This window comes from Globicephala melas, chromosome 16 (genome assembly GCF_963455315.2).
Source record: "Globicephala melas chromosome 16, mGloMel1.2, whole genome shotgun sequence".
Classification (NCBI taxonomy): domain Eukaryota; kingdom Metazoa; phylum Chordata; class Mammalia; order Artiodactyla; family Delphinidae; genus Globicephala; species Globicephala melas.
In genome coordinates this window covers 45,067,402-45,093,221 of record NC_083329.1, presented here as the reverse complement: position 1 = coordinate 45,093,221, position 25,820 = coordinate 45,067,402, and the positions used below count along the sequence as shown (strand labels likewise).

Genomic DNA, 25,820 nt, shown 5'->3' with positions numbered 1-25,820 from the left:
TCAACCAATGCACTTCTTAATGATCTTTGTGACTTGAAACTACAAAATCCTAATATAAAGTCTAAGAACTAAAACACTCTTGAAGAGTTGTGACGATGACTCAAAAACAACAGGGGTAGAATTTCTCTATTCATGTTGCAAAAGAATAATTGCATAGGTAAAGATTAAAAGAAAAAAACTTTGGAGTTTTAGTAGGCCACAAACTTAATGTAGATCATAAGATGCTGCCAAAGAGAAGTAGCAGAAATGACTGTGGGAATTAAGAACCATACTGTAGGGGATGGAGCGATGTATGTGTAAGAGACGGGTGGTGTGTGTGTAAGACTCCAGTCAATGGTGGCTATTGGATTATTGCTTCATCACCAAAACCACAGCTGAGCATCAAGACCATAACTCGAAGGAAAGACGACCATTGTGGTGGCAAGGACTCCTGCGCGGAGGCTGTCCCCCTGCCAGGGTGGCTGGATGCTCAGTCCCTTCCAGTTCTAGGATTCTCTGGCTTTTAAGATTCAGTGATTCTCTGATTTGAAGTTTGAAACCAACAGCACTGAATCAATGTTACTACGTCCAGCAATTAAATCTACAGGGGAGAACTGCTGTGTGTGCCTGTCTACGTGGGGACAGGTTGTCACCTGTCCACATGACCAGGTGGGGCAGGAGCCCTGCCTGGGGACTTCAGCTGGGCAGGTGGCCCTCCAGAGTCAGGTGGGCAGGGTGTGAGGGCTGGGAGGTCTGTCCACAGACGGCACTGACCATCGCTCTCTTTCTGGGGCCCCATGGTGAGCTGAGCAAGCAAGACAGGGTGACTGGAAACAGCAGAAGGCCGCCTAGACACCTGGGGCAGGTGGCAGGAGGCCTGGTCATCCTGGCTGTAGTGGGAATGGGCCAACTGATGGGAGACTAAGGCCAGTTCCCAGAGCCTCAAGCTCCTGGCATGGAAGGCGGCTGACGCTGAGTCCCACCAGAGGAGGAGGTTTGAACCCCTTTCTGTCTCAAGAGTACAATAGTCTTGGAACTGAAGAGGGCGGACCCTGCAGACGAGGGCCAGGAGAAGGGCTGGGGAGAGGGTGAGGACAGAAGCAGAAGACCAACACTTCTAATTAGGAAGTCAAAAGTTCCATCAGTTTTCTCCTTTTTTTTTTTTTTTTTGATGCAAGGCTTGCTTTTTTCTCCAGTTTCTTTACCTTTGCAAGGTGGGTAACAATTGATGGTCCTGTGTGTAAAGCATCTCTCACAATGCCTGGCCCACAACAGGCCCTTAGTTAGAGGGAGCTCTTTTAATCATGATATTGATATTGAAAATATTGATATTATGCTCTAAGACCTGCACATCACAGGGAAATATCCCTCTCAATTCCTCCACCCATGCTGGACAAGACAGTTTTCATAAATGCTCAGGAAAAGGAAGAGGTCACTTCACTGAGGGCAGTCGATCTTGCCATCAGCCAGACAGATGAGCCTGGAGGTAGCAGCCTGGGGGCCAGCGAGCAATGGCCAGCAGGAAGTGGTTTCTGCCCAACAGAGTAGGACCCGGCCACCTGAGCTGAGCCTCTGGCCCGGGCCACTGTCTCCAGCCAACCAGGTTCTACCTCAACCTCCTGCTCCAAGGTGAGCTGCCGCTCCAGGCTGCACTCCACCATCTCTGTGGTAACCGGGAGATTCTCTGGCAGCTTCACGCAGCGCTGGATCAACACAGGGTTGCAGCCGTTCAGGAACTGGTAGCCAAACATTAAGTCTTCTTGCCAGTGATTCATAACCTGCTCTATGGAGGAGAGAATCGGAGCTCAGCCTGAGTTCTGAGCCGGGCTGAGGTCTTCCTGATGCTAGCGGAGGGCCAGAGTCCTTGCTGGGTCCCCTCTCCCAGGCACTCAGTGGACAGCCCACCATGCCCAACTGCTTGACCACTAGGTCGGGCCATGACACCACCCCATCCTCCCTGAGCTGGCCCTTAGTGGCTCAGAAGGTTCCTGGGGAACCCCTTTCTCAAGCACAAAAACAAAAATAGACAAATGGGATTGCATCAAACTAAAAAGCTTTCTGCACAGCAAAGGAAACAATCAACAGAGTGAAAAGACAACCTACAGAATCGGAGAAAATCTGTGCGAACCATATATCTGATAAAAGTTTAATCTTCAAAATATATAAGGAACTCCTACAACTCAATAGCAAAAACACCAATAACCCGATTAAAAAATGGACAAAGGAGTTTTTGTTTGTTTGTTTTTGCGGTACGCGGGCCTCTCACTGTTGTGACCTCTCCCGTTGCGGAGCACAGGCTCCGGACGCGCAGGCTCAGCGGCCATGGCTCACGGGTGCAGCCGCTCCGCGGCATGTGGGATCTTCCCGGACCGGGGCACGAACCCATGTCCCCTGCATCGGCAGGCAGACTCTCAACCACTGTGCCACCAGGGAAACCCTGGACAAAGGATTTGAACAGACATTTCTCTGAAGACGACATACAGATGGCCAGCAGGTATAGGAAAGAATGCTCAACATCACTAGTCACCAATGAAATGCAAATCAAAACCACAGTGAGATAGCACCTCACACCTGTCAGGATTCTATTATTAAAAAAAAAAAAGTGTTGGTGAGGCCATGGAGAAGTTGGAGCCCTTGTGCACAGTTGGTGGGAATTCAGGATGCACAGCTGCTATGGAAAACAGTGTGGAGTTTCCTCGAAAAGTTAAAAATAGAACTGCCACATGATCCAGCAATCCCACTTCTGGGTATTTAACCCAAAGAATTGAAATCAGGATCTTGAAAAGATATCTGCACCCTCATGTTCCTTGCAGCACAATTCATAACAGGCAAGATGTGGAAACCACCTAAATGCTCATCTACAGAGGGATGAATAAAGAAAATGTGGTATATACATACAATGGAATACTATTCAGCCTTAAAAAAGATGGACATTCACAATATGTGACAGCATGGGTGAACCTGGAGGACATGATGCTAAGTGAAATAACCCAGTCACAGAAGGACAAGTACTGCATGGTTCCACTTATATGAAGCATCTGAATTAGTCCAGCTCAACAGAATCAAAGAGCAGCACAGTGTGGTGGTTGCTAGGGAGGGGTTGTGGGGAGTTACTAATCCATGGCGTGAAGTTTCAGTTAAGATGAGTACATTCTAGAGGTCTGTTGTACAACACTGTACCTATAGAAAAAGAAAAGAAAAAAAAAAAACCCAGGTCCTTGTGCCCAGGAAGCAGGGGCCCTAGGATGAGGGAGAAGGAGGGGAGGGGGGGCACCCTGGGGAGGAGTTTGTGAAGGCAGTTTCCCCCCTTGCTTTTCTCCTTAATGTCTCCTAATCTTTCTGTTGCTGTGTGGTCCTTCCTGTGCCATCCCTGGCAGTTATGATGCTACTGTTCTACCAAATACATCCTAGTCCAAAGGAACCCACTGTTGCTTTCACGTAAATGCTTAAAAAACAAGCTAACTCCTGCCTTTTCTCTGTTCAGAAGCATCATAAATGATTGATTTATTTAAAGAAAAAGTGTTGATATTTATGAGACTTTTGATGGTGAAATGAGGTTGAGGGTGCTCAACACTGGACATCCAAGGAGGAGAAACCTCTGGCCGTGAGGGTGATGCCCAGTGGAGCGTACTGTGTGGTTGCAGGCAGTGCTGGCCTGGGGCACAGGGAGGCCTCGTGCTGGAGTGGGTGGGGCAGCCCTTTCCCACGCCCAGGCAAGGCTCCCCAGCACCATAAGAGCCCCCAAAGCACACTCACCAGAAATAGTGTTGCTGATCCTGAGGAAGATTTTCTCAAAGTCAGCGAAGTCGCTCCAGGAAGACTGGAACATGTGCATGAAGCGGTTGATGAACAGGTTCTCCATCCTGCAGATCGAGACACGGCGGCGCCCCTGCATGCTCTGGCCTCACCTGCCCCCTGCCAAGCCCCTCCGCACCCTGGTCTCATGGGGCCTCTAGGGGACTTGAACCCAGGGCAGCTCCAAGGGGGCAGCTGATTGGCCTTGTGGAAACCAGGACAGAAACTGGCACCCACGCCCATGCTCTTCCTTCTGCGTTTCCCCTAAGAAAGAGACCAGTCGCCTGTCCTCGACAGCAGTCTACAGTGCTCTCTTCCCATTCACACGGGCTCTGGTCTGTGCCTTCATTCATTCATTCATCAGACTTTTTGCTGCCCCAAATTGATGCAAGCTTCCAGGGACAGAGCACCGTTATCTCCTATGTAGCTGCTCTCCCGAGTCTCCTGGATTTGGGGGGATAAGCAGTTTAGTGGAATTTAACCCTCATTTACTTTCTGCCTAACCTTGGCTCTTTGCCTTGTGCTGAGGAGTCCATATGCAAGGCCAGAGAGGGCAGCTGAGATGGATGCAGGTCAGCACAGAGTGTTAAGGGCCTGGCCGAAGATCCCAGCTCCATCTCTTCCCAGCCATATGGCCTTGGGCAAATCCCTAACCTTCTGTGCCTCAGTTTCCTCATCCATGAAACGGGTACAATAACTGTCCCTGCCTCACAGGGTTGACATGATATATAGAAAGCATTGATTTGTAAAATGAGTTCAACAAATATTAGCGACTAGTACCATGATTATCACTTACTGTTAATATTAACGTCTGCAGCCTTAAACTGTGGTGTTCTGGAGGGACCAGTGGACAAGTTCACAATCCAGGCTACGGCACAGAACTTTGCCCTCTCCCTCCTGGGGTCCTTCTGCTTAATTCATTCATCCCTTTCTTCCTTCACACTCAGTTCACCTAAGAATCTTTGCGTCTGGCTCCTCTTTACTTCCTCTCCCCTCTGCCCTCCTTAAGAGCTCTCACCCAGGGCACTGTGTGTCACATCCTAGTGGCTGCATCTAAAGAGTCAGCTCTAAACTCCCCTGATCTCGCTGAAGCATCTGACAACCAACCCCTTTTTCCTTGACACTAAAATGCTGACCCCCATGGACTTCATCCCTGCTTCAAACCCCCATGGTCCTGCACCGCCCACCCCCCCCCAGTAAAGGCTGGGATCCTTGCCCAGCTCTCTGCGTTGGCAGCCTCAGCTCCACTTCCCTACACAGGCCCCCGCTCTGGTCCTCCTGGATCACGGAGTTCTCACCGCCCTGAAAGCCATCCCCTCCACTCCTCCAATCAGCGTGGTGAACTCCTATGCATCCTTCAAGACCCAGGTTGGGCTTCTCTCTTAGAAAGCTTTTTTCTGATGCTGCCTCCTCAGAGCTTCCTCCCTGCCTCAAGTTTTCCCAGTGCTCTTTTCCAAAGGAATATCTACCACATACTATCATGATGAGCTGTCCATAGCTTGGTCTCCACTAGACTGTGAGCTTCTTGGAGCTGGGACCAAGGGACCACTTTTGATTCATCTCAGGCCCCCACCCCCAGGAGCTCAATTTGCATTTGTCAAAGGACAAGCAGCAGGTAGCCTCCTCTGGGCCAGTTCCCCTGGGAATGGAAGAAGCCCAGAAGAGCCAGCAAACAGGCAGTAACAGAGCCTGAGAAGGTAGCTCCCTGGCCAGTCTCCTTCCTTGGGCTCAGGAATGAGGACAAAGTCCTCCCGAGCATCCAGAATGGAGATACTAGATACTAGGTCTACACTGTGCTAGCCCGCACCGCAGAGGCACTGCCTACGTGAGTTCGTTTAAATCTCATAACAATTCTAGCAGTTAGGCAGCACCAGCCTCATTTTATAGGAAGGAAATGGGTCAAAAAAACTTAAATAACTCTCCCAAGATGGCGCAGCTAGAGTCAGAAACAATCGCTGCTCTCCAGGCTCTAAATAAGGTGACCTTTTGCTTTTAAAGGGTAATTAGAGATGAGTTGATACTTGTTGCTATACTTTGAATAGATTAATAGGTTTTCTTCCCCCAGGAAAGCAAAGTATAACCTTGCTACCCCGAGTGTGGTTGGTGGGCCAGCAGCATCAGCACCCCCAGGATGTCATTAGAAATGCAGATTCTCAGGCCCCACCTCAGCCTTCCCTAATCAGAAACTCTAGGGGTGGGTCTCTAAGTCCAGATTTTAACAGGCCCTCCAGGGGATTCTGATGCAAGCTATAACTTGAGAACCATTGCTGGAAAGGTTGCAATGTTTTCCAAATTAATTTAATTATAAAGCAAACCCTTTTTAAAGGAAACATTACTTTATGATTTGTGTTAACTTATACCTTTATTTTATGATCCATTTTTAACAAAAAACTGCTACTTTAGCAAATATAAGTAAAAATTTCCAGGTCTAACTTTTAGGTGGGAATTTTATTCCCCCTACATTTTCCCCAACAAATTTATTTTCCAATGGGACACATCTCTGATTCTGTAACAGAATTCAGCATAGGTAAATAGGGTTGATATACAGACATACAGGGATCGGTTAGAACTAGGAGGAGATGACTTTAACGATTACCAAGGAGATCCAAGGATTTGGGTGGCATTCGTGAAGTTAAAGGGGAGAATCCTATTTTCTGAGTGCTTTGGTGATGTGCAGCCAACTTGTTTCTGAGCTGGGGTGACAGTAGGAGGGTGTGGGGACTTCTTCCCGCAAAACTCCTGGCTTTGGCTTCCAAAGTCAAGAGAACAAGTTCCCTCGGCTTCCCTGCTCCCGTGCCATCATCTCTCCCTCTCTCGCTCTCACCCCAGCCCTCCTCATGGGCAAGGAAGCCCATCTTTTCTCTCTAGCTTCCTGCTCTTCATCTTGCGGCCTGCTCTTTCCTTCTCTATGCCACCAGCTCCTTTCAAAGAGCTACCATTCATGTAATTTTGTCTGACTTCACGCAAGCAGTGGGTGACTGGTCTGTGGGGCTGGAGCAGGGGTGGGAAGACTTATTGCCTTCGGACCACACTCTTCTCCCTGTCCCCAAACAAAGCCTCTATCTGGCCCTCGACCCCCTCTCCCCCGTCCCTTGCAGGGCTCCCAACCTTGCTTGGCCTCAACGCTCCCTGAAGCCTCTCTGCTTAGCCCCGGGCCTACCCATCCCACTCTACCCTTGGCCTCACTATCGGAGGCCGGACAGGGCTCTGAACGTCAACATGCCCCCTGACTGCACTCATCTTCCTCTTCACCACTTCTTGTCCAGCTTTCCTTTCTGATGACCACCCCACTCTGCCTATAAGCCAGAGGTACAGTGTCAAGGGTGCCTTGGGTTCTCCCCTCGGCCTCTGCCCATTTTGACCTGAATTTCAACTGGATCCCGGGACATCCACACCACATCCCGAAGTCCTCCCTACTCTCCTGTTCCCTGTCTTTGTTTTTCCCCACTGCTGGGCTCGCTCATCTGACCCTCAAAGGCTGCCAGGTCTACCTTCTGCAATGTGGCTCTGATTTCCCTCACCTCTCCCTGTTTCTCATCCAACACTGCAAATCCAGACCCCAAGGAGAAGGATGCCCCTCCCAGGAGCTGCCCCCCCGACCCCGATCTCATCTGATGAGAAATGTCTGATGGGTGAGGACCCAAGCACCCTGGTCTGGTCACCTCTCCCGAACTCAGTCACATTTCTGCACTGTTCTCCTCTACTGGATAGGAAGCTCTCTTTCTCAATTTCCTTTGAAGAGAACATTCCCTTACCAGTCCCACCAACCTCCTGCACTCAGAGCTCCAGGCTGCAGACAGTGAGTGGTGATTAAACAGATAAGCTGCTCCTCCTTTGACGACAACATGAAATTTCACCCCCCACGTGGTTCTGTGAGGAGGCCCAGCCACACCCAGCCTTTACATGTGATGCTCCCTCTGCCAGAGCGTCCGAGTCCTGCTTCTTCAGGCTCCCAGCCGTCTGGTTAGCTGCAAGGCCAGCCTAGGTGTCCTGCTGTGAAGCCTTCCTGGACCCCATAGTGAGATAACACCAAACAGAGGAAGGGTCCCTCTATGAGCCCTTGAGGGCAGAGGTCGATCTGAGGGAGCAAGTGCTCAGCAGGTGATGCTGGAGAAGTGGGTCCTGGCTGGCCTGACCTCATTACTGGGAATGAATGAAGACTAATGCTGTCTTTAGGGAGAACCTTCTCTGTGCAGGGTTGACATTAGTGGTTCCTTAATATTCTCACAACAGCCTGGAGTGGGAGCTATGGTCTCATTTTTTAGATGAAGACACCAAGTCTCAAAGAAGTTCACCAGCTTCCTTAGGCTCACCTTCCACTGGCCCAGAGCCCTCTCCCACGAATCCCTCATCTCCCGGGGTGGGGTCCCTCTGACCTGCTTCCCTGAGGCCCAGTCCCCTTGACTCATCCTCCTCAAAGGCAGAGGCTGTGTCTCTTCTCTCCTTCTTAGGACCGCATGGTCCTTGGTTCACTGTGCCAACAGAGCTGGTGCTCAGCTGACCACCCCAGCTGGGCTGTGCCAGGTGGGGCTGAGGGCCCATCTCAGGATTTCTTTGCTCTGGTCCTGCCAAATAGTTTGCAGCTCAAGGGGCCAAGTAACATGGAAGATGTAGAGAAAGATGGGCTATGGTATTGCTGGAGAGATGGTGGCCTGTGTGGCCCATACTGGGGAGCACAGGGGAGGAAGCCTCCCTCAGACCTGGGGCTTCTAGGAGCTTCTGGGAGAAGGGGCACCTTATTCCAGTCCTGAAAAATGATGAGTTGGACTTGGCCAGGCAAAGAAGGGAAAAAGGGCATTTGAGGCAGAGAAAACAGCGAGGCAAAGACAAGGGGACACGAAGACCCCCAGCTCTGGACACACATGGCTGGGGTGTCCTGTGCATCTGGGGGCAAGAGAGAAGGCTGGGCAGAGACCCCTGTGGTTGGGGTAATCACTGAAGGATTTTAGGTAGGCGAGTCAAAGAATTATATTTGCTTTGTAGAAGGAGCCGCCAACAAACTATACATGTACTTGAGAATGAACTTCCAATTTCTGTGTGGGATGGAGCCTGGGGAAGCAGGTAGAAGAATGTTCCTGAACATTCTGGGGAGACATGGCGGAGCTGAGAAAGGAGGACGTGCACACAGACCCAGGGGATGGACATGATCCCACATTCACCTGGATGGAGGGTGAGGCCAAGGGAGGCATCAAGGCCAGTGGTTTCAATCCTGGTTGCACATTAGAATCCCACAAGGAGCTTTTAAAATATACTCATGCCTGTGCTGCAAATGCTGGCATAACAGCCTGGCTGCAGTGAGGTGGCACGGAGTCTTAATATCAAATGCACAGTCAGGACCGAGAACCTCTAGGATGCTGTTGGCTATGATGGGGATACGTGAGAAGGAAAAGGTAAGTGTGTGATTGTGTGTGTGTGTGTGAAGTGAGGGCCTGTGAGGTGGTCACAAAGGCCACACTCAATTCATTTTGAAAGGGTTTACTGAGCACCTATCCTGTGGCAGCTGCTGTGCTGGGATCCTGAGATAAAAGATGACAATGACCTAAGGAACACTGAGCAGACATAAGAAAGGCACAGCCTGGCTTTCACTCCACCATCCCTCCATCCACCATCCACTATCCATCCCTCCACTCACCAACCATCCATCCATCCATCCATCCACTCCCCCACCATTACTAAGCAGAGGTGGCACTACTCCCCAAAGCAGTATCACCTCCTCTGACCTTGCTGCCTCTCTATCATTATCGTTTTCTCTCCAAACTGCCCCTTTTACAAGGGCCTTCTGTCCTTCTTGTATCATCCTGGTCTGGACTCTGCTCTCCTAAAGCCACATGCCTTTGACTCAATAATGCTAACCCCTGGGTAGGAAATGAGACATATGATTGCCCTGATGTTTCCAGGGAGCCAGATGTCGGGTACTGCTGCATTACTAATCTAGTGGTTTGGTTTTAATTTTACTCTCCATTTGATCTCAATAGTAGCAGGGAAGAAAATCCCCAGTTTTGAACCCCAATAGACCTGGATTCAAATCCCGGTTTTGCCAATTCCTGCTGAAATGACCTTCGGCAAATTCCTTGGCCTGGACCTGGCAGAGCCTCAGTTTACTTACCTGGAGATGGTTAAAAACAGTACCTATTTCCTGGGGTTGCTGTGACGGTTAAAACAGACGATTCTATACAGAAAGCACCCACACCTACAGCCTGGCACTTAGCAGAGGCTTATTAAGTGTCAGGCCCTTATTACTTCCTCCCTCCCATGGAGATGCAGCCGCGGGGAGACAAATGCATCCCAGTCTCTGTGATGTGAGGGGATTCCCTGCGGAGTCTGATTGTGAGGCTCTGTGTGTGTGTGTGTGTGTGTGTGTGTGTGTGTGTGTGTGTGTAGGGTTTTTCTCAAATGCCCCAAAGAGGAAGGCCTGAGTGTGTGGCCTCCCACCCTTTCTTTACAGAAGCAACCAAATGAGGCAACTTCTTGAGTGGAGCAGCTATGCAGCTAAGCAAATGCCACCACAGAAGCTAACTGGGTTAGTGCTTCTCCACCTGTCTGCCTCCTGGTTATGCCAACCCAAGGCCAGCGCCCACCCTGGGAGACTCTCACCCTGGTGGTAGGGGGTGCTGGGCACCGGGAGGTGCTGGATCTCCTCAGGGCCGTCCAAGGCTTGGTCAGGTTGCATGACCACGGGTTTAGGGTTTTCCAAATTTGCATGATTGTGAGAATTCCCTAAAGTATCAGAGGACAGATTCAAATGCCCCTCCACTAGCCCTGAGGTAGGGCTGGGGCTCCGTGTTGGTAATGAGCACCCAGGGAGTCTTTGAAAATCGTGTAATAATTCAGCCGCCAAGAAGGAGCACAGGACTCGGATCTCTGCCGTTTATTAGCAGGGGCTACTGGGCAAGGTATTGTACTTCCTTATTCCACGTATTCCTCAACTGCAGAATGGGGATAAGATCTGTGCCTGCCTCGTGGGGTTGTAGTGAAAGACGAACGGGGATGCATGTAAGTGATCGGCACAGGCATGCTGGTCATTATGACTGCAATGCCCTACCAGCTGGGTGACATCCTGGACACTGTTTACCCTTGAACTAGCCCAAGGGGAGATGAGCTGTGGATGGGGATGGGGCACTCCAAGTAAAGACCTCCACTCCGGGCTGAAAGCAGCTGTTTGGTGTCTGGAGTCCTACAGTCTGTAAATTTGTTTAGATACAGGTTTCCCTGTGATTTGATTGTGCATTAAGGATCCATGCTATTGCCGAGATACAATCAAACGATTGGGGAAGAGTTGCTCGGCTGAGCTGATCCCCCAGCCCGAGGCCACCACAAGGGGAGGAATGAGGGTTCCATCTCCGGCCCCAGCCGCTGGAGGGCTGCCCAGCATCCTCGAGTTCTTGAACACTTACGCTTTAGAGTAGTTCAGAACAAAGTCTACTCCCTTCTCACTATCGAACTGGATATCTCTGGGTAAATCCTTGTGGCATTTGGCATCGATACTCAAGGGGAAGCCAGGGTTCCACTCCATCCATCTGAGCGTGAAAAGGAAGGAGAAGAAAACTGGGTTAAATGTCTGGCTTTTGGGTTGGGCCCTCAGGCTGAAGGCTGCCTGTGTGGTCTGAGGATGTGCCCATAAGGTCACCATGCTTTAGCTGAGCATGTGCCTGGCGAGGTACTGGGATGCCTCCCAAGGTCTGGTGTCCCCCCACCTTGCTGTGCCCTGAGTCTCAAAGTGGGGAGCCTGAGGTTCCCTAAACCTGAAGCTGGGCTTACAGCAGAGGGGTGGTGAATGGTAGGTGCACACCAGTGTGTACAGAGAGCATCAGAAGACCTCATTTATTTGAGGTGACATTCAAGGGCGATGTCTCCCCAACACAGAGCTTCCATGCTGGCCCCTGGAGGTGAAAGTGGTTAAGGTTGCCCCATCACACTTGACCTAGACATCCAACATCCTACCAGCTTGGTCATCACCCCTGTATTGGGTGTGGTGGTCAAGGGAAAAAAGGGGACAGCGGTCATGCCTTCCCAAAGGGGGCATGAGTCAGCAGGGAGGTTGGGTGAGGACCTCCAGGCACAGACTGATGCCAATAGCAGATTCAGAGATTGTTATAATCAAAACAGCTCCCCGGGACTTCCCTGGTGGCACAGTGGTTAAGAATCAGAGCAACTCACAGCAACTAAGCCCGTGCACCGCAACTACTGAGCCTGCGCTCTAGAGTCTGCGAGACACAACTACTGAGCCCACGTGTCACAACTACTGAAGCCCGCATGCCTAGAGTCTGTGCTCCGCAACAAGAGAAACCACCACAATGGAGAGGCCCGCGCGCCTCAAAGAAGAGTAGCCCCCGCTTGCCGCAACTAGAGAAAGCACGCACGCAGCAAAGAAGACCCAATGCAGCCAAAAATAAATAAATTAAATAGATAAATTAAAAAAAACCAAAAATAACCAGCTCCCCTCAAAGACAGGCCGTGCACTCTACCCCACCAAAATTTTTAGAGCCTGGTGTCCTTAAAATTTATCCTGTAGTATTGGGTATTTAAGTTTGTTTTTTTAAATTTTACTTTTCTTTTTGTTTATTGAAAAAACAAACCAAACCAAACCAAACCAAACCAAAAATCTGTTAGTTTCTTTCTTTTTTTTTTTTTTTTTGCGGTACGCGGGCCTCTCACTGCTGTGGCCTCTCCCGTTGCGGAGCACAGGCTCCGGACGCACAGGCTCAGCGGCCATGGCTCACAGGCCCAGCCGCTCCGTGGTATGTGGGATCTTCCCAGACCGGGGCACGAACCCGTGTCCCCTGGATCGGCAGGCGGACTCTCAACCACCGCACCACCAGGGAAGCCTGTATTCCTTTTTAATCTAATCTCTCTTATAAGAGGGAAGTAAGAGAGTTTAGGTCATTAAAAAGTCTTAGGACATGGAAGCAACCTGAATGTCCAACAACAGAGGAATGGATAAAGAAGATGTGGTCCATACATACAATGGAATATTACTCAGCCATAAAAAGAACAAAATAGTGCCATTTGCAGCAATATGGATGGACCTAGAGATTGTCACACTGAGTGAATAAGTCAGACACAAAAAGACAAATAACATATGATGGCGCTTATATGTGGAATCTAAAAAAAAGGGTACAAATGAACTTATTTACAAACAGAAGTAGAGTCACGGATATAGAAAACAAACTATGGTCACCAGGGGATGGGGGGAGGGATAAGTTGGGAGATTGGGATCGACATATACACACTATTATATATAAAATATATAACTAATAAGAACCTGCTGTATAGCACAGGGAACTCTACTCAGTACTCTGTACTGGCCTATTTGGGAAAAGAATCTAAAAAAAAAAAGGAGTCGATATAGGTATATGTATAACTGATTCACTTTGCTGTACACCTGAGACTAACACAACATTGTAAATCAACTATACTCTAGTAATTATTTTTTAAAAGTCTTAAGGCCCTTTAATATCATCTTGTACTTTTATTGTCACAAAAATTCCACAGTGTTTTTTGAGGTATCCTGTTGGCCCAGTAAGCCTCTCATTAGTATCATTAGAGGTGAACAGGAACTGGATATGATCACTCAAAATGCATTTTGAAAAGCGTTTTCTGTTGTATAGAACCTACATTTCTTACTGTTAGTTTACTAACAACGTTCTCTTTTCCTAGACATTAAAAAAATCTTCTATTTTTGTTGTCTGTATTAACACCAATGCTGGATTAACATTAACCAGGGTAAAAATGTGGATGAATGCACAAACGTCAATTAATTTATTGACTTTTTTCCTTTGTTTTAGAAAATGATTTAAGGTATCTCCAATATATGTGTAAAATTGAGGCAGTCATCTGGTAGCCCCACTGGTATTAACTGTCGATTACTTAATTACTGTTGGTCAAATCAATTTAAATATTCCTAAGCATCTTTTCCTAGCCACTGGGAAGTAGGGCTCTAATTAATTTGAAGAGCTGAGTAGAGCTGGATTTCTTCAGTATGGAAGCACTGAACCCAATGAGGAGAGATGGGCCAGCAAATACATTCACGTTTTCTTAAGGGTAGAGTTTACTTGGAGCACATTTCAAGACCCCACCTTCCTGCTGACCCCCAGCCTCCAAAGTGCCCCACCTCAGGAGGTCAGGAGACAATGGCCTCTCACTGCATGGAGACAGCACAGTTTGCCAGCTAGTTTACTACTGGCGCCTGAAACCAACACTTATGTTCCTTCCACTGCAGGCACTGTTGCCTGAGAGGCCTGACAGGCTGATCTGCACAGGGGCCAAAGGCCTCATACTCACAGATAAATAGGCAAAGAAAAAAATCATACTCCATTGGAAAGACCAAATTGAACAACCAGGCAGAAGGAAGGAAGGAAGAAGCAGAAAAGACATTTAATTTTAAAAAGAGAGAGAGAGAGAGAATTCTTAAGGAGATGCAATTAGAATCTAAAAAGACTTTCTGCAACCACAAGACATGATTTCAGAATTGAACATTCCATAGAAAAATGGAAAAAAAGAGTAATAGTCACTGTGAGATCTGATTGGTCTCCTGGAAGACAAAATCTGTTCATTCAGTAACTAATTATTGAGTGCCTGTTATGTGCCAGACACTGCTCTGTGACAAATGGAAGGAAATGTAACACAAATACACAAAGAAGTGGAAGTCATGGAAGAAAACACAGGAGACATGAAAACCAGATATAGAAGATTTGATGTGCAGAGAGAGTTCCAGAGGAGAGACAGGGATACATGGAGAAGTAAAAACCAAAGAAATAGGAGAAAAACTTCCTTAAGCTGAAGGGACCTCAATTTTCTGAGTAAATCCTAGGCAGAAAAAAAAAAGAAAGGAAAAAAAAAAAGACATTCCTAGGGCTTCCCTGGTGGCGCAGTGGTTGAGAGTCTGTCGATGCAGGGGACACGGGTTCGTGCCCCAGTCCAGGAGGATCCCACGTGCCGCGGAGCGGCTGGGCCCGTGAGCCATGGCCGATGAGCCTGCGCGTCTGGAGCCTGTGCTCCGCAACGGGAGAGGCCACAACAGTGAGAGGCGTCACTCTCAAAAAAAAAAAAAAAAAAAGACATTCCTAGATATATACCGATTAAATTGTAAAATGTCAAAGAAGAGAATGCTGTGGAGACAGAGCGGGAATTGAGAAAGGGAAAGAGAGAGAGGAGAGATGGTTCCACAAACTCACAAGCTTCTGGGAAAAAGAAAATAACCAAACTATCACTAGGTTTCTCATTTGCCATACTGAAAATGGGGAGATAGTGTAAGGTGTTTACAGACTTTTTTACATAATCATTTAAGTCTCTTATATCAAGTATGGACTCAGACATTATATTACCTGCATATATTACCCACCCTTTCATATATTAATTGAACAAGTTCAGCCAAACAAAAATGACATTAGAATGAACCAAGAAGTTCCTAAATATAGTAAAGAGTGTTTATTAGAAAACAATAGCAAATATATTGAACAAATACAAATATCAAAGGCATTTTCTCAAAAATCAAGACCCAGAAAGGATGTTCATCCTTGCTACTGTTACTTTGTTTTGGCAATAAGAAAAAATTATCAGTGATGTAATAATGTAAACTAAGAGACAAAAGTATCATCATTTACGTAATATGATCAAATAACTGGGCAATTAAAAAGACTCACTTAAAAATAGAGACAATATTGGACTTCCCTGGTGGAGCGGTGGTTTGGAAACCGCCTGCTAATGCAGGGGACATGGGTTCGAGCCCTGGTCTGGGAGCATCCCACATGCCGCGGAACAGCTGGGCCCGTGCACCACAACTACTGAGGCTGCGCGCTCTAGAGCCCGCGTGCCACAACTACTGAAGCCTGTGCGCCTAGAGCCAGTGCTCTGCAACAAGAGAAGCCCCCGCACTGCAATAAGGAATAGTCCCTGCTCGCCACAACTAGAGAAAGCCTGCACACAGCAACCAAGACCCAACACAGCCATAAACAAATAAACAAATAAATTTATTTTTTAAAAAAAGGAGACAATAAAATAATTTAGTAAGGTGTCAATACAAAGTAAATATTAAATAATGAGTAATTATCTTTATCCCAGCAATATTCATTGGCAAATGGAAAAACACCCTACTTAGAATGGAAAAAGCTATAGTTTCCCTTGGTATAAAGTGACCAGAAAGGTGAAAGAACTTCATGAAGAAAAAGTAGAAATTCTATTGAAGGACATCACACAAGATCTAAATGGGTGGAAAGATGCAACATTATTAAAATGTCGCTACAGGACACACGTGTCATTCAAAGCTATTCTCATCATGAAAAACTTTAAAAAGAACAGTAAGATAACATAACGCCTATTCACATTTATTAGAAAGTTCTGGTAACCAAAAGATGGCACTGGGCCATGGAGTAGAAAAACAGACCCAAGAAAATATGTGGATATAATACAAAACTAGCTAATATTTATCCAGTGCTTTTTATGTGTCAAATACTAGTCTATGTGTTTTCATGGTGTAACCTATTTAATTCTTTCCAAAATCCTTAGGAAGTGGTACTATTATTTCCCCCATTTTACAGATGGGGGAATTGAGGCACAAAGAGATTACACAATTTTCACAGGACAGAGTGTGGCAGTTAAGTGGGAGCTGAGCCCAACACTGGCTGCAGAGCCCATGTACAGGGTCACCACGCCAGCTCCATGCGCTGTGGGTGTCATCCCAAAGCAGCAGGAAGAAACATTATGTAATAAATGATACCAGGGACATTTGACCCCCACTTCACATCATGTATAAAAATACATAGCCGATGAATTAAAAGCCTAAAGTTAAAAATAAAATTATAAAAATATTAGACAAAAAGATGAGAATTTATGTAACACTGGGGTGGGGAGGGCCTTCTTAAGCAAAGCAGGAAACTCAAAAGTTACAAAGAAAAACAATATATATATTAAGAAAGTAAAAAGCTAAAACCTGTGACAAAAGTAACTGAAGACAAATGATACACACTATACATATAACAAAGAGATACAATCTTAATATATAAAGAGCTGCTTTAGATTAATAATAAACCCACAGGAAAATAAAGCACACAAATAGGCAATGCAGAGGCTAAAGCCATCAGTGGTCGGGGTATGCAGATTAAGACAGCAGCGGCTCTTAAGGATTCCTGGATTGTTAAAAATTTAAAAGATTGATGTTATCAGGTATTAGTGAACGTATGGGTAATAGTATATTTTTACATACTTTTGGTGGGATTGAAAATTACTGTAAAGCTTTGGGAAGGGAATTTGGTCATTCTTTTTTTTTCTTTAAACATCTTTATTGGAGTATAATTGCTTTACAATGATGTGTTAGTTTCTGCTTTATAACAAAGTGAACCAGCTATACATATACATATATCCCCATATCTCTTCCCTCTTACGTCTCCCTCCCTCTCACCCTCCCTATCCCACCCCTCTAGGTGGACACAAAGCACCAAGCTGATCTCCCTGTGCTATGCAGCTGCTTCCCACTAGCTATCTATTTTACATTTGGTAGTGTATATATGTCCATGCCACTCTCTCACTTCGTCCCAGCTTACCCTTCCCCCTCCCCATTTCCTCAACTCCATTCTCTACATCTGCATCTTTATTCCTGTCCTGCCCCTAGGTTCTTCAGAACCATTTTTTATATTTTTTAGATTCTATATATATGTGTTAGCATACAGTATTTGTTTTTCTCTTTCTGACTTACTTCACTCTGTATGACAGTCTCTAGGTCCATCCACCTCACTACAAATAACTCAATTTCATTTCTTTCTATGGCTGAGTAATATTCCATTGTATATATGTGCCACATCTTCTTTATCCATTCATCTGTCGATGGACACTTAGGTTGCTTCCATGTGCTATTGTAAATAGAGCTGCAATGAACATGTCGGTACATGACTCTTTTTGAATTATGGTTTTCTCAGGGTATATGCCCAGTAGTGGGATTGCTGGGTCATATGGTAGTTCTATTTGTAGTTTTTTAAGGAACCTCCATACTGTTCTCCATAGTGGCTGTATCAATTTACATTCCCACCAACAGTGCAAGAGGGTTCCCTTTTCTCCACACCCTCTCCAGCATTTATTGTTTCTAGATTTTTTGATGATGGCCATTCTGACTGGTGTGAGATGATATCTCATTGTAGTTTTGATTTGCATTTCTCTAATGATTAGTGATGTTGAGCATTCTTTCATGTGTTTGTTGGCAGTCTGTATATCTTCTTTGGAGAAATGTCTATTTAGGTCTTCTGCCCATTTTTGGATTGGGTTGTTTGTTTTTTTGATATTGAGCTGCATGAGCTGCTTGTATATTTTGCAGATTAATCCTTTGTCAGTTGCTTCACTTGCAAATATTTTCTCCCATTCTGAGGGTTGTCTTTTCGTCTTGTTTATGGTTTCCCTTGCTGTGCAAATGCTTTTAAGTTTCATAGGTCCCATTTGTTTTTGTTTTTATTTCCATTTCTCTGGGAGGTGGGCCAAAAAGGATCTTGCTGTGATTTATGTCATAGAGTGTCCTGCCTATGCTTTCCTCTAAGAGTTTTATAGTGTCTGGCCTTACATTTAGGTCTTTAATCCATTTTGAGTTTATTTTTGTGTATAGTGTTAGGGAGTGTTCTAATTTCATTCTTTTACATGTAGCTGCCCAGTTTTCCCAGCACCACTTATTGAAGAGGCTGAATTGTATTGTATACAATTGAAGAATTGTATATTCTTGTCTCCTTTATCAAAGATAAGGTGACCATATGTGTGGGTTTATCTCTGGGCTTTCTATCCTGTTCCATTGACCTATATTTCTGTTTTTGTGCCAGCACCATACTGTCTTGATTACTGTAGCTTTGTAATATAGTCTAAAGTCAGGGAGCCTGATTCCTCCAGCTCCATTTTTCTTTCTCAAGATTGCTTTAGCTATTCAGTGTCTTTTGTGTTTCCATACAAATTGTGAAATTTTTTGTTCTAGTTCTGTGAAAAATGCCTTTGGTAGTTTGATGTGATTGCACTGACTCTGTAGATTGCTTTGGGTAGTATAGGCATTTTCACAATGTTGATTCTTCCAATCCAAGAACATTGTATATCTCTCCATTTGTTTGTATCATCTTTAATTTCTTTCATCAGTATCTTATAGTTTTCTGCATACAGGTCTTTTGTCTCCCTAGGTAGGTTTATTCCTACGTATTTTATTCTTTTTGTTGCAATGGTAAATGGGAGTGTTTCCTTAATTTCTCTTTCAGATTTTTCATCATTAGCGTATAGGACTGCAAGAGATTTCAGTGCATTAATTTTGTATCCTGCTACTTTACCAGATTCATTGATTAGCTCCAGTGGTTTTCTGGTAGCATCTTTAGGATCCTCTATGTATAGTATCATGTCATCTGCAAACAGTGACAGTTTTACTTCTTCTTTTCTTATTTGGATTCCTTTTATTTCTTTTTCTTCTCTGATTGCTGTGGCTAAAACTTCCAAAACTCTGTTGAATAACAGTGGTGAGAGTGGGCAACCTCGTCTTGTACCTGATCTTAGTGGAAATGGTTTCAGTTTTTCACCATTGAGAATCATGTTGGCTGTGGGTTTGTCATATATGGCCTTTATTATGTTGAGGTAAGTTCCCTCTATGTCTACTTTCTGGAGTGTTTTTTATCATAAATGGGTGTTGAATTTTGTTGAAAGCTTTTTCTGCATCTATTGAGATGATCATATGGTTTTTCTCCTTCAATTTGTTAATATGGTTTATCACATTGATTGATTTGCGTATATTGAAGAATCCTTGCATTCCTGGGATAAACCCCTCCTGATCTTGGTGTGTGATCCTTTTCATGTGCTGTTGGATTCTGTTTTCTAGTATTTTGTTGAGGATTTTTGCATCTATGTTCATCAGGCACTGAAACCAAATCAATATACAAATGGAAAACAAGCTGAATGTCCATCAATAGGAGAATGGTTGAATAAGTTATGGTACCTTCACATAAAGCAAGAAATATGTGGCAGTTTAAGGACAAGGGAAACAATGAGATACTATTGCACACACATTAGATTGAGAAGGATGCAAATGTCTCAAAGTGCAAAGTGGGTCAGTGATGTAGGAAACAGCAACTCAGGAACAGCTCTTAGGGTGAAAATTGGTAGAATCCCTTTGGAAAACAGTCGGCAATATATAGAAAACTTAACACGTGGTCTGCAAACTTTGGTGTCTACTCCTAGGGATGTTCCCCAGAAAAACTCATTCAGGAGAGCACCAAGAGACAAGACATATGTGGAAGCTTATTGTGGTGTGGCTTGCAACAGCCAGAAATTAAAGACCACCCACACGTCCACCAGCAGGGAAGTGGGTGAACACAGTGGTTTACTTACATGGTGGTGCACTACACAGAAGCTAAAATGAATGGATGACACCTATCTGTGTCAACTGGCTGCTCTTTAAAACAGAATGACCACTGGAAAAAAAGCAAGTCACAGAATGATTAGATTAAATGATGTAGATTAGATGAAAACACATTCTGCTGCGTGTGTGTGTGTGTGTGTGTCTGTGTGTGTGTGTGTGTACCACGCAGGTATATGCAGTCATAGTGAGAGAACATGGATGCTGGGTTATGACCTGTGTGGGATTCTCCATGTCCCTGCCTGGCTGATTGAGTGACGAGAGCCAGCTGGACTTGCCAGCTTTTGACATACTGGAGATTATTCTTAGTTGTTACTTCTAAACTCTAATCTGGAAGCCTGTGAGTTCATATGAAAGAGGAACTATAAGAATATGCAGACGGTGCAAAATTCAGTGTTTCCTGAACGGAAGCAGAGGAGGAGGTCTGAAAAGGGCAGATGAGTAGAAGGAGGAAGAAACGATGATTAGATCTAAGAAAGGGGCAGACTATCTCACCAGAAAACCTTCTGCCCCATTCCCTAGACCCTGCCAGAGCCCCGTCTCTGTAAAACCAACACACCACTGAATCTACCTCTCCCTGGGGAAGGGGTGTATCTCAAAGGGTGCTGCATGGAGCAATCGTTCTGCACGATGTTAAAAGTCGTATGTCAAATTCTCTTGGGACACACTGGGTTTTTAAAAAAAAAGAGGGCTTCCCTCGTGGTGCAGTGGTTGAGAGTCCGCCTGCCGATGTAGGGGACACGGGTTTGTGCCCCGGTCCGGGAAGATCCCACATGCCGCGGAGCGGCTAGGCCCGTGAGCCATGGCCGCTGAGCCTGTGCATCTGGAGCCTGTGCTCCGCAACGGGAGAGGCCACAACAGTGAGAGGCCTGTGTACCGCAAAAAAAAAAAAAAAAAATTAACCAGGGTCCATTACTCCAGAACTTCTCAGAATCCTCGATGCTTATGTGCATTGTGAACCTCTAGAAGGGGGATGTGATAAACAGTTTCCCAAACTTTTTTTTACCATGGGACCCTCTTCTGGGGAGAAAGTTTTGGGACCAGTTGCTCCAGTGCACACTTTGGAAAATACTGGGTTAAGACAAAATGCCTGTAAGACTGATTTATTAGTCATTAACTGAATTAGTGTGGAACTGATAAGATTTGCTCTCCACTCTCTTAACAGAACACAAACTAGCCTGATTCTCTGGAAGCTGTTTAACTCGCCACAGTCTAGGACTCCCTCCTTCCACAAGGCCAGAAGCACGTGGAGTGCTCACTGTAGGGGCTTTCCCTGGGTGGTTGAAGTGGGGAGGGAAGCTGTGGAAGGGGCATATGAACGCCAGCCCTTTAGGATGGGAATGGGCGGTGCATAGCTCTTGGACAATGCCTTGTGCACTGCACCAACTACAAAAGTCTCAAAACACATCATATGGTGCCTGAGCTGAGAGGCTTACTCACAAATATTCTACAACAAATTGCAAATTCATAGACCCTTAACATTATGCACTGCATTAGCAGATTATTCTTCCATACCTGGCACTAAAAATCATAAAAATTTCATTAAAAATTTTATTTTGGAAAAGAATATATAAATATATGGATGTATGTGTATATATGCACTCACACACTCACATATGCATAAAAATGCACAAGACATCTGTGTAAGCAACATCCAGATCGAGAATCAGAACATTGCTAGTAGCCTCCACACCCACTGCCCACTCAACCTCCCCGATCACCTTGATTTTGTGATAATCGGTTCCGGCTATTGTTTATTGTTCCACTGCTATACAACTTTGCCTAAGCAATATAATTTCAAACCTCATGGACTGGCTGGACATGTGTCTGGTTTCTATTCTTTAGCGCTGTGTTAGTGAGGTTTGTTCATGTTGCTGTGGGTACCAACAGTTCACTGCTCTTCCTTGCAGCGTAGAGTTATCACAATTTATTTATTTGTTCTACTTCTGATGGACATTGGGTGGTTTCCATTTTTTTGGCTCTCATAAATAATACTGTTGTGACCATCTGTGTACATGTATCCAGGTGCACCTGCACACCTGGATTTAGATCCAGGAGTAGAATTTCTGAGTCAAAGATTATAATGTAGCTTCAATTTCACCAAATATTGCAAAACTGTGTTCTACAGAGGTTGTTTCAATTTATGTCCCTGTCAGCAGTGTATGAGTCTTCCCATCCCTTCATACCTTCTTTGACACTTGGGTATTGTCAAGTTGTTTCAGTTTTGCCCGTGTGTGTGTGTGTGTGTGTGTGTGTGTGTGTGTGTGTGTGTGTGTGTGTGTGTGTGTGCGTGCAGCAGTAGTAGCTCATTGTGATCTTACTTTTGATTCCTCTGATAACAAATGAGGTTGAGCACCTTTTCGTAAACTTGCTGCTTATACTTTGTGCAGTGACTGAAGTGTCCATTTTTCTACTGAATTGACAATGCTCTTCTTGTAGATTTGTAGGGGTTCTTGGTACATGATAAATAATAATTCTTGTCCATCACTCTGTGAACTTTCTCCTCACTCTCTTTGTGGTGTCTTGTAGTGAACTGAAGTTCCTCACTTTGAGATAGGTGAGTTTATTCTTTTCCTCTATGGTTAGTACATTTTGAGCCTTGTTTGAAAAATTTTTTTTCCTTGAGGTCATGAAGAAGAATCTTCTATAGTTTAAAAGTTTTATAGTTTTGCCTTTAACATTTAAGTCTATTCAACCCAACAATGAGTTTTCTGAATGATATGATGTAGAGTCCAATTTCTTCTCCTTTTTCTCTTCCTCCACTTTTCTCTCTCTGTTCTGTATGGATTCCCAATAGTCCCACACTACTCATTGTCAGAGCCTCTGTAATATATCAAGTATCCATGTGTGTATGGTCCTGTTTCTCATTTTCCATTCTGTTTCATGGAAATGTAAGTTTTTGAAGGAACGGGGGATAGAGCTAAAGATAATTTTGAGACTGAGGCAATCAGCGGCCTCAGTGGGGATTTCTCAACCACTGGACAGCAGTGGGTCCATGAAAGGGGGAAAGAATAAGGGGCTAAGAGAAAAGAGATGTCTTTACAAATTAGAAAAGTTAAAAAAATAGAGGATACCACCCAGCTACAGCAAGGATTAGTGAAATAGGTATCTACACACTGATCATGGAAAATGGTTAAAGATTTTTGAAGAGAAATTTGTCTATATATACTAATAACTTCTACTATTTGACTTAGTAATTTCATTTCTGGGTATCTATCCTGAGGAAATACTTAATAATACACACTAAAAGGAAAGATTTTCACATTGTTTATAAGAATAAAAAATTAAAAACCTCCTAAATGTCCAGTCAGGTTGGTGTTTAAGTAAAGTATAGTGCATCCATACAATGAAATATTATATAAAAACTAGAATCATGTTTGTGATGAGATTTTTTAAATATGGGGAAATGATTCTGCTATACTTCTAAGGGAAAAAAAGGGGGCTGTCAAGTCATGTATACAATATAATCCCAAAGAAATAAAAGTGAAAATGGATGGATTACAGGTATTTTTCCTGCTTCTACATTATTCTGCTTCTACATTATTCCCCTTCTCTTGCTTTACTGGATTGAAAAAAAAAACAAAACCTGACATATTATATATTCCTTGTAAGAATTTGAACTATAGAGGAATATGTGAAAAGCGTAACAGTCATCACTCTCCAAAAGCACCCCCCCACCCCCATCCCTGCCCAGTTAACCATGCTGACTGTTCCTTCCCTTGGAAGGAGTCTCAAACTCAAATGTCTCCAGGGGCCAAAGTAGGAAATGAAAGAAGCCTTGATATAGATGATAGACTGGTGTTGGACTGGGGAAACCTAGAGAATGAGCCCTGTTTACTCAGAATTCCACAATGACCCATTAAACACATTTATAGGCTGGATACAGCCCACTGACCACTACTTTCCAGATGTTCACTCTTGCTCATGTATTATTTTTAAAAAGTTACATTGAGATATAATTTACATACAATAAAATTCATCCCTTATTTAAAAGTATCCAATTATGAGGTTTGTAGCATATTTACAGAGTTGAGCAACCATCACCATAATCTAATTTTGGAATATGTTCACCCCAAAAGAAACTTTGTACCCATTAATGGTCATTCCCCATGTCCCACCCCCAACTTTCAGCTCTAGGCAAGTACTAATCTACTAATGTGTGTCCATAGACTTGCGTCTTCTGGACATTTCATATAAATAGAATCATACACCATGTGGCCTTTTGTATATGACCTTTTCATTTATTACAATGTTTTTGAGGTTCATCTATAGTTTAGCATGTATCCATAGTTCAATGCCAAATAATATTCCATTGCACGGATATACAGCATTTTATTTATCCATTCATCAATTAACAGAATTTAGGTTGTTTCTACTTTGGGGGTATTATGGATAGTGTTATTATAAATATTTGTGTATAAGTTTTTTTGTGTGTGTAGAAATATGATTTCATTAGTTTTGTGTAAGTACCTAGAGGTAGAAGTGCTAAACTGTTTTCCAAAGTGGCTGCTTCATTTTACATTGCACCAGCAATATATGAGGGCTCGAGTTTTTCCACATGCTTCATAGCACTTCTTATTATCTGTCTTTTTAATTCCAACCATCCTAGTGTGTGTGAAGTGGTATCTCATTGTGCTTTCAATTTGCATTTTCTTGATGACTAATAGTTTTGAGCATCTTTGCATGTGCTTATTGGCCATTTATATATTTGCTCTGGAGAAGTGTTTATTCATTCCTCTTTATGGCCAAAATATATTCCATTATATAGATATACCACTGACATTCATCAGTTCATGAACATTTGGGTTGTATTCACCTTTTGGCTATTATGGATAATGCTATAAATATTCATGCACAGGTATATTTGTGTGAACATAAGTTTTCATTTCTCCTGGGTATATGCTTAGGTATGGAATTGCTGGATCATATGGTTACTCTGTGTTTAATAGATTGAGGAACTATCAGACTGTTTTCCAAAGCAGCTGTTACATTTTACATTCCCACCAGCAGTGTATGAGGGTTCTGACTTCTCCACATCCTCACGTTGTTATTGTTTGACTTTTTGATTCTAGCCATCCTCGTGAGTGTGAAGTGGTATCTCACTGTGGTGCTGATCTGCATTTCCATGATGAATAATGATGTCAAGCATCTTTTCATGTACTTATTGGTCATTTGTATATCTTCCTTGTAAAAATATCAATTCAGGTCCTTGCCGATTTTTAAATTGGATTATTTATCTTTTATCATTAAGTTGTAAGAGTTCTTTATGTACTGGATCCGAGTCCCATATCAGATACATGATTTGCAAATATTTTTTCCCATTCTGTGGGTTGTTCTTTCACTTTCTTGGTGGTGTCCTTGAAGCATAGAAGTTTTAAAATTTGATGACATCGACTTATCTGTGTTTCTTTTGTTGCTTATGCTTTCATGGTCATATATAAAAATCCTTTGCCAAATTCAGGGTCATGAAGATTTATCCATGTTTTCTTCAAAGTTTTATAGTTTTAGCTCTTACATTTAGGTGTTTGATCCATTTTAACTTAATTTACGTATGTGGTGTGAGGTAAGGGTTCAACTTCATTCTTTTGCATGTGGCTATTCAGTTGTCCCAACACCATTTGTGGAAAAGACTTCTTTCCCCATTGAATGGTCGTGTTGCCTCTGTTGAAAACTAATTGACCATAAGTGT

The 25,820-nt window shown here is 44.3% G+C and overlaps 1 protein-coding gene across 4 annotated transcripts in view; it reads right to left on the bottom strand.

Moving 5' to 3' along the window:
* ALOX5 (arachidonate 5-lipoxygenase) overlaps nucleotides 1–25,820 on the bottom strand; it is a 54,141-nt gene that overhangs the window by 14,156 nt on the left and 14,165 nt on the right. For all 4 annotated transcript variants that reach the window (XM_030843999.2, XM_060286299.1, XM_060286297.1 and 1 more), the window contains exons 4-6: nucleotides 11,169–11,291; nucleotides 3,736–3,842; nucleotides 1,590–1,762 (exon numbers count right to left, since the gene is read on the bottom strand). In XM_030843999.2, coding sequence (XP_030699859.1) covers nucleotides 1,590–1,762; nucleotides 3,736–3,842; nucleotides 11,169–11,291 — 403 coding nt within the window. The remainder of the gene's footprint in view (nucleotides 1–1,589; nucleotides 1,763–3,735; nucleotides 3,843–11,168; nucleotides 11,292–25,820) is intronic.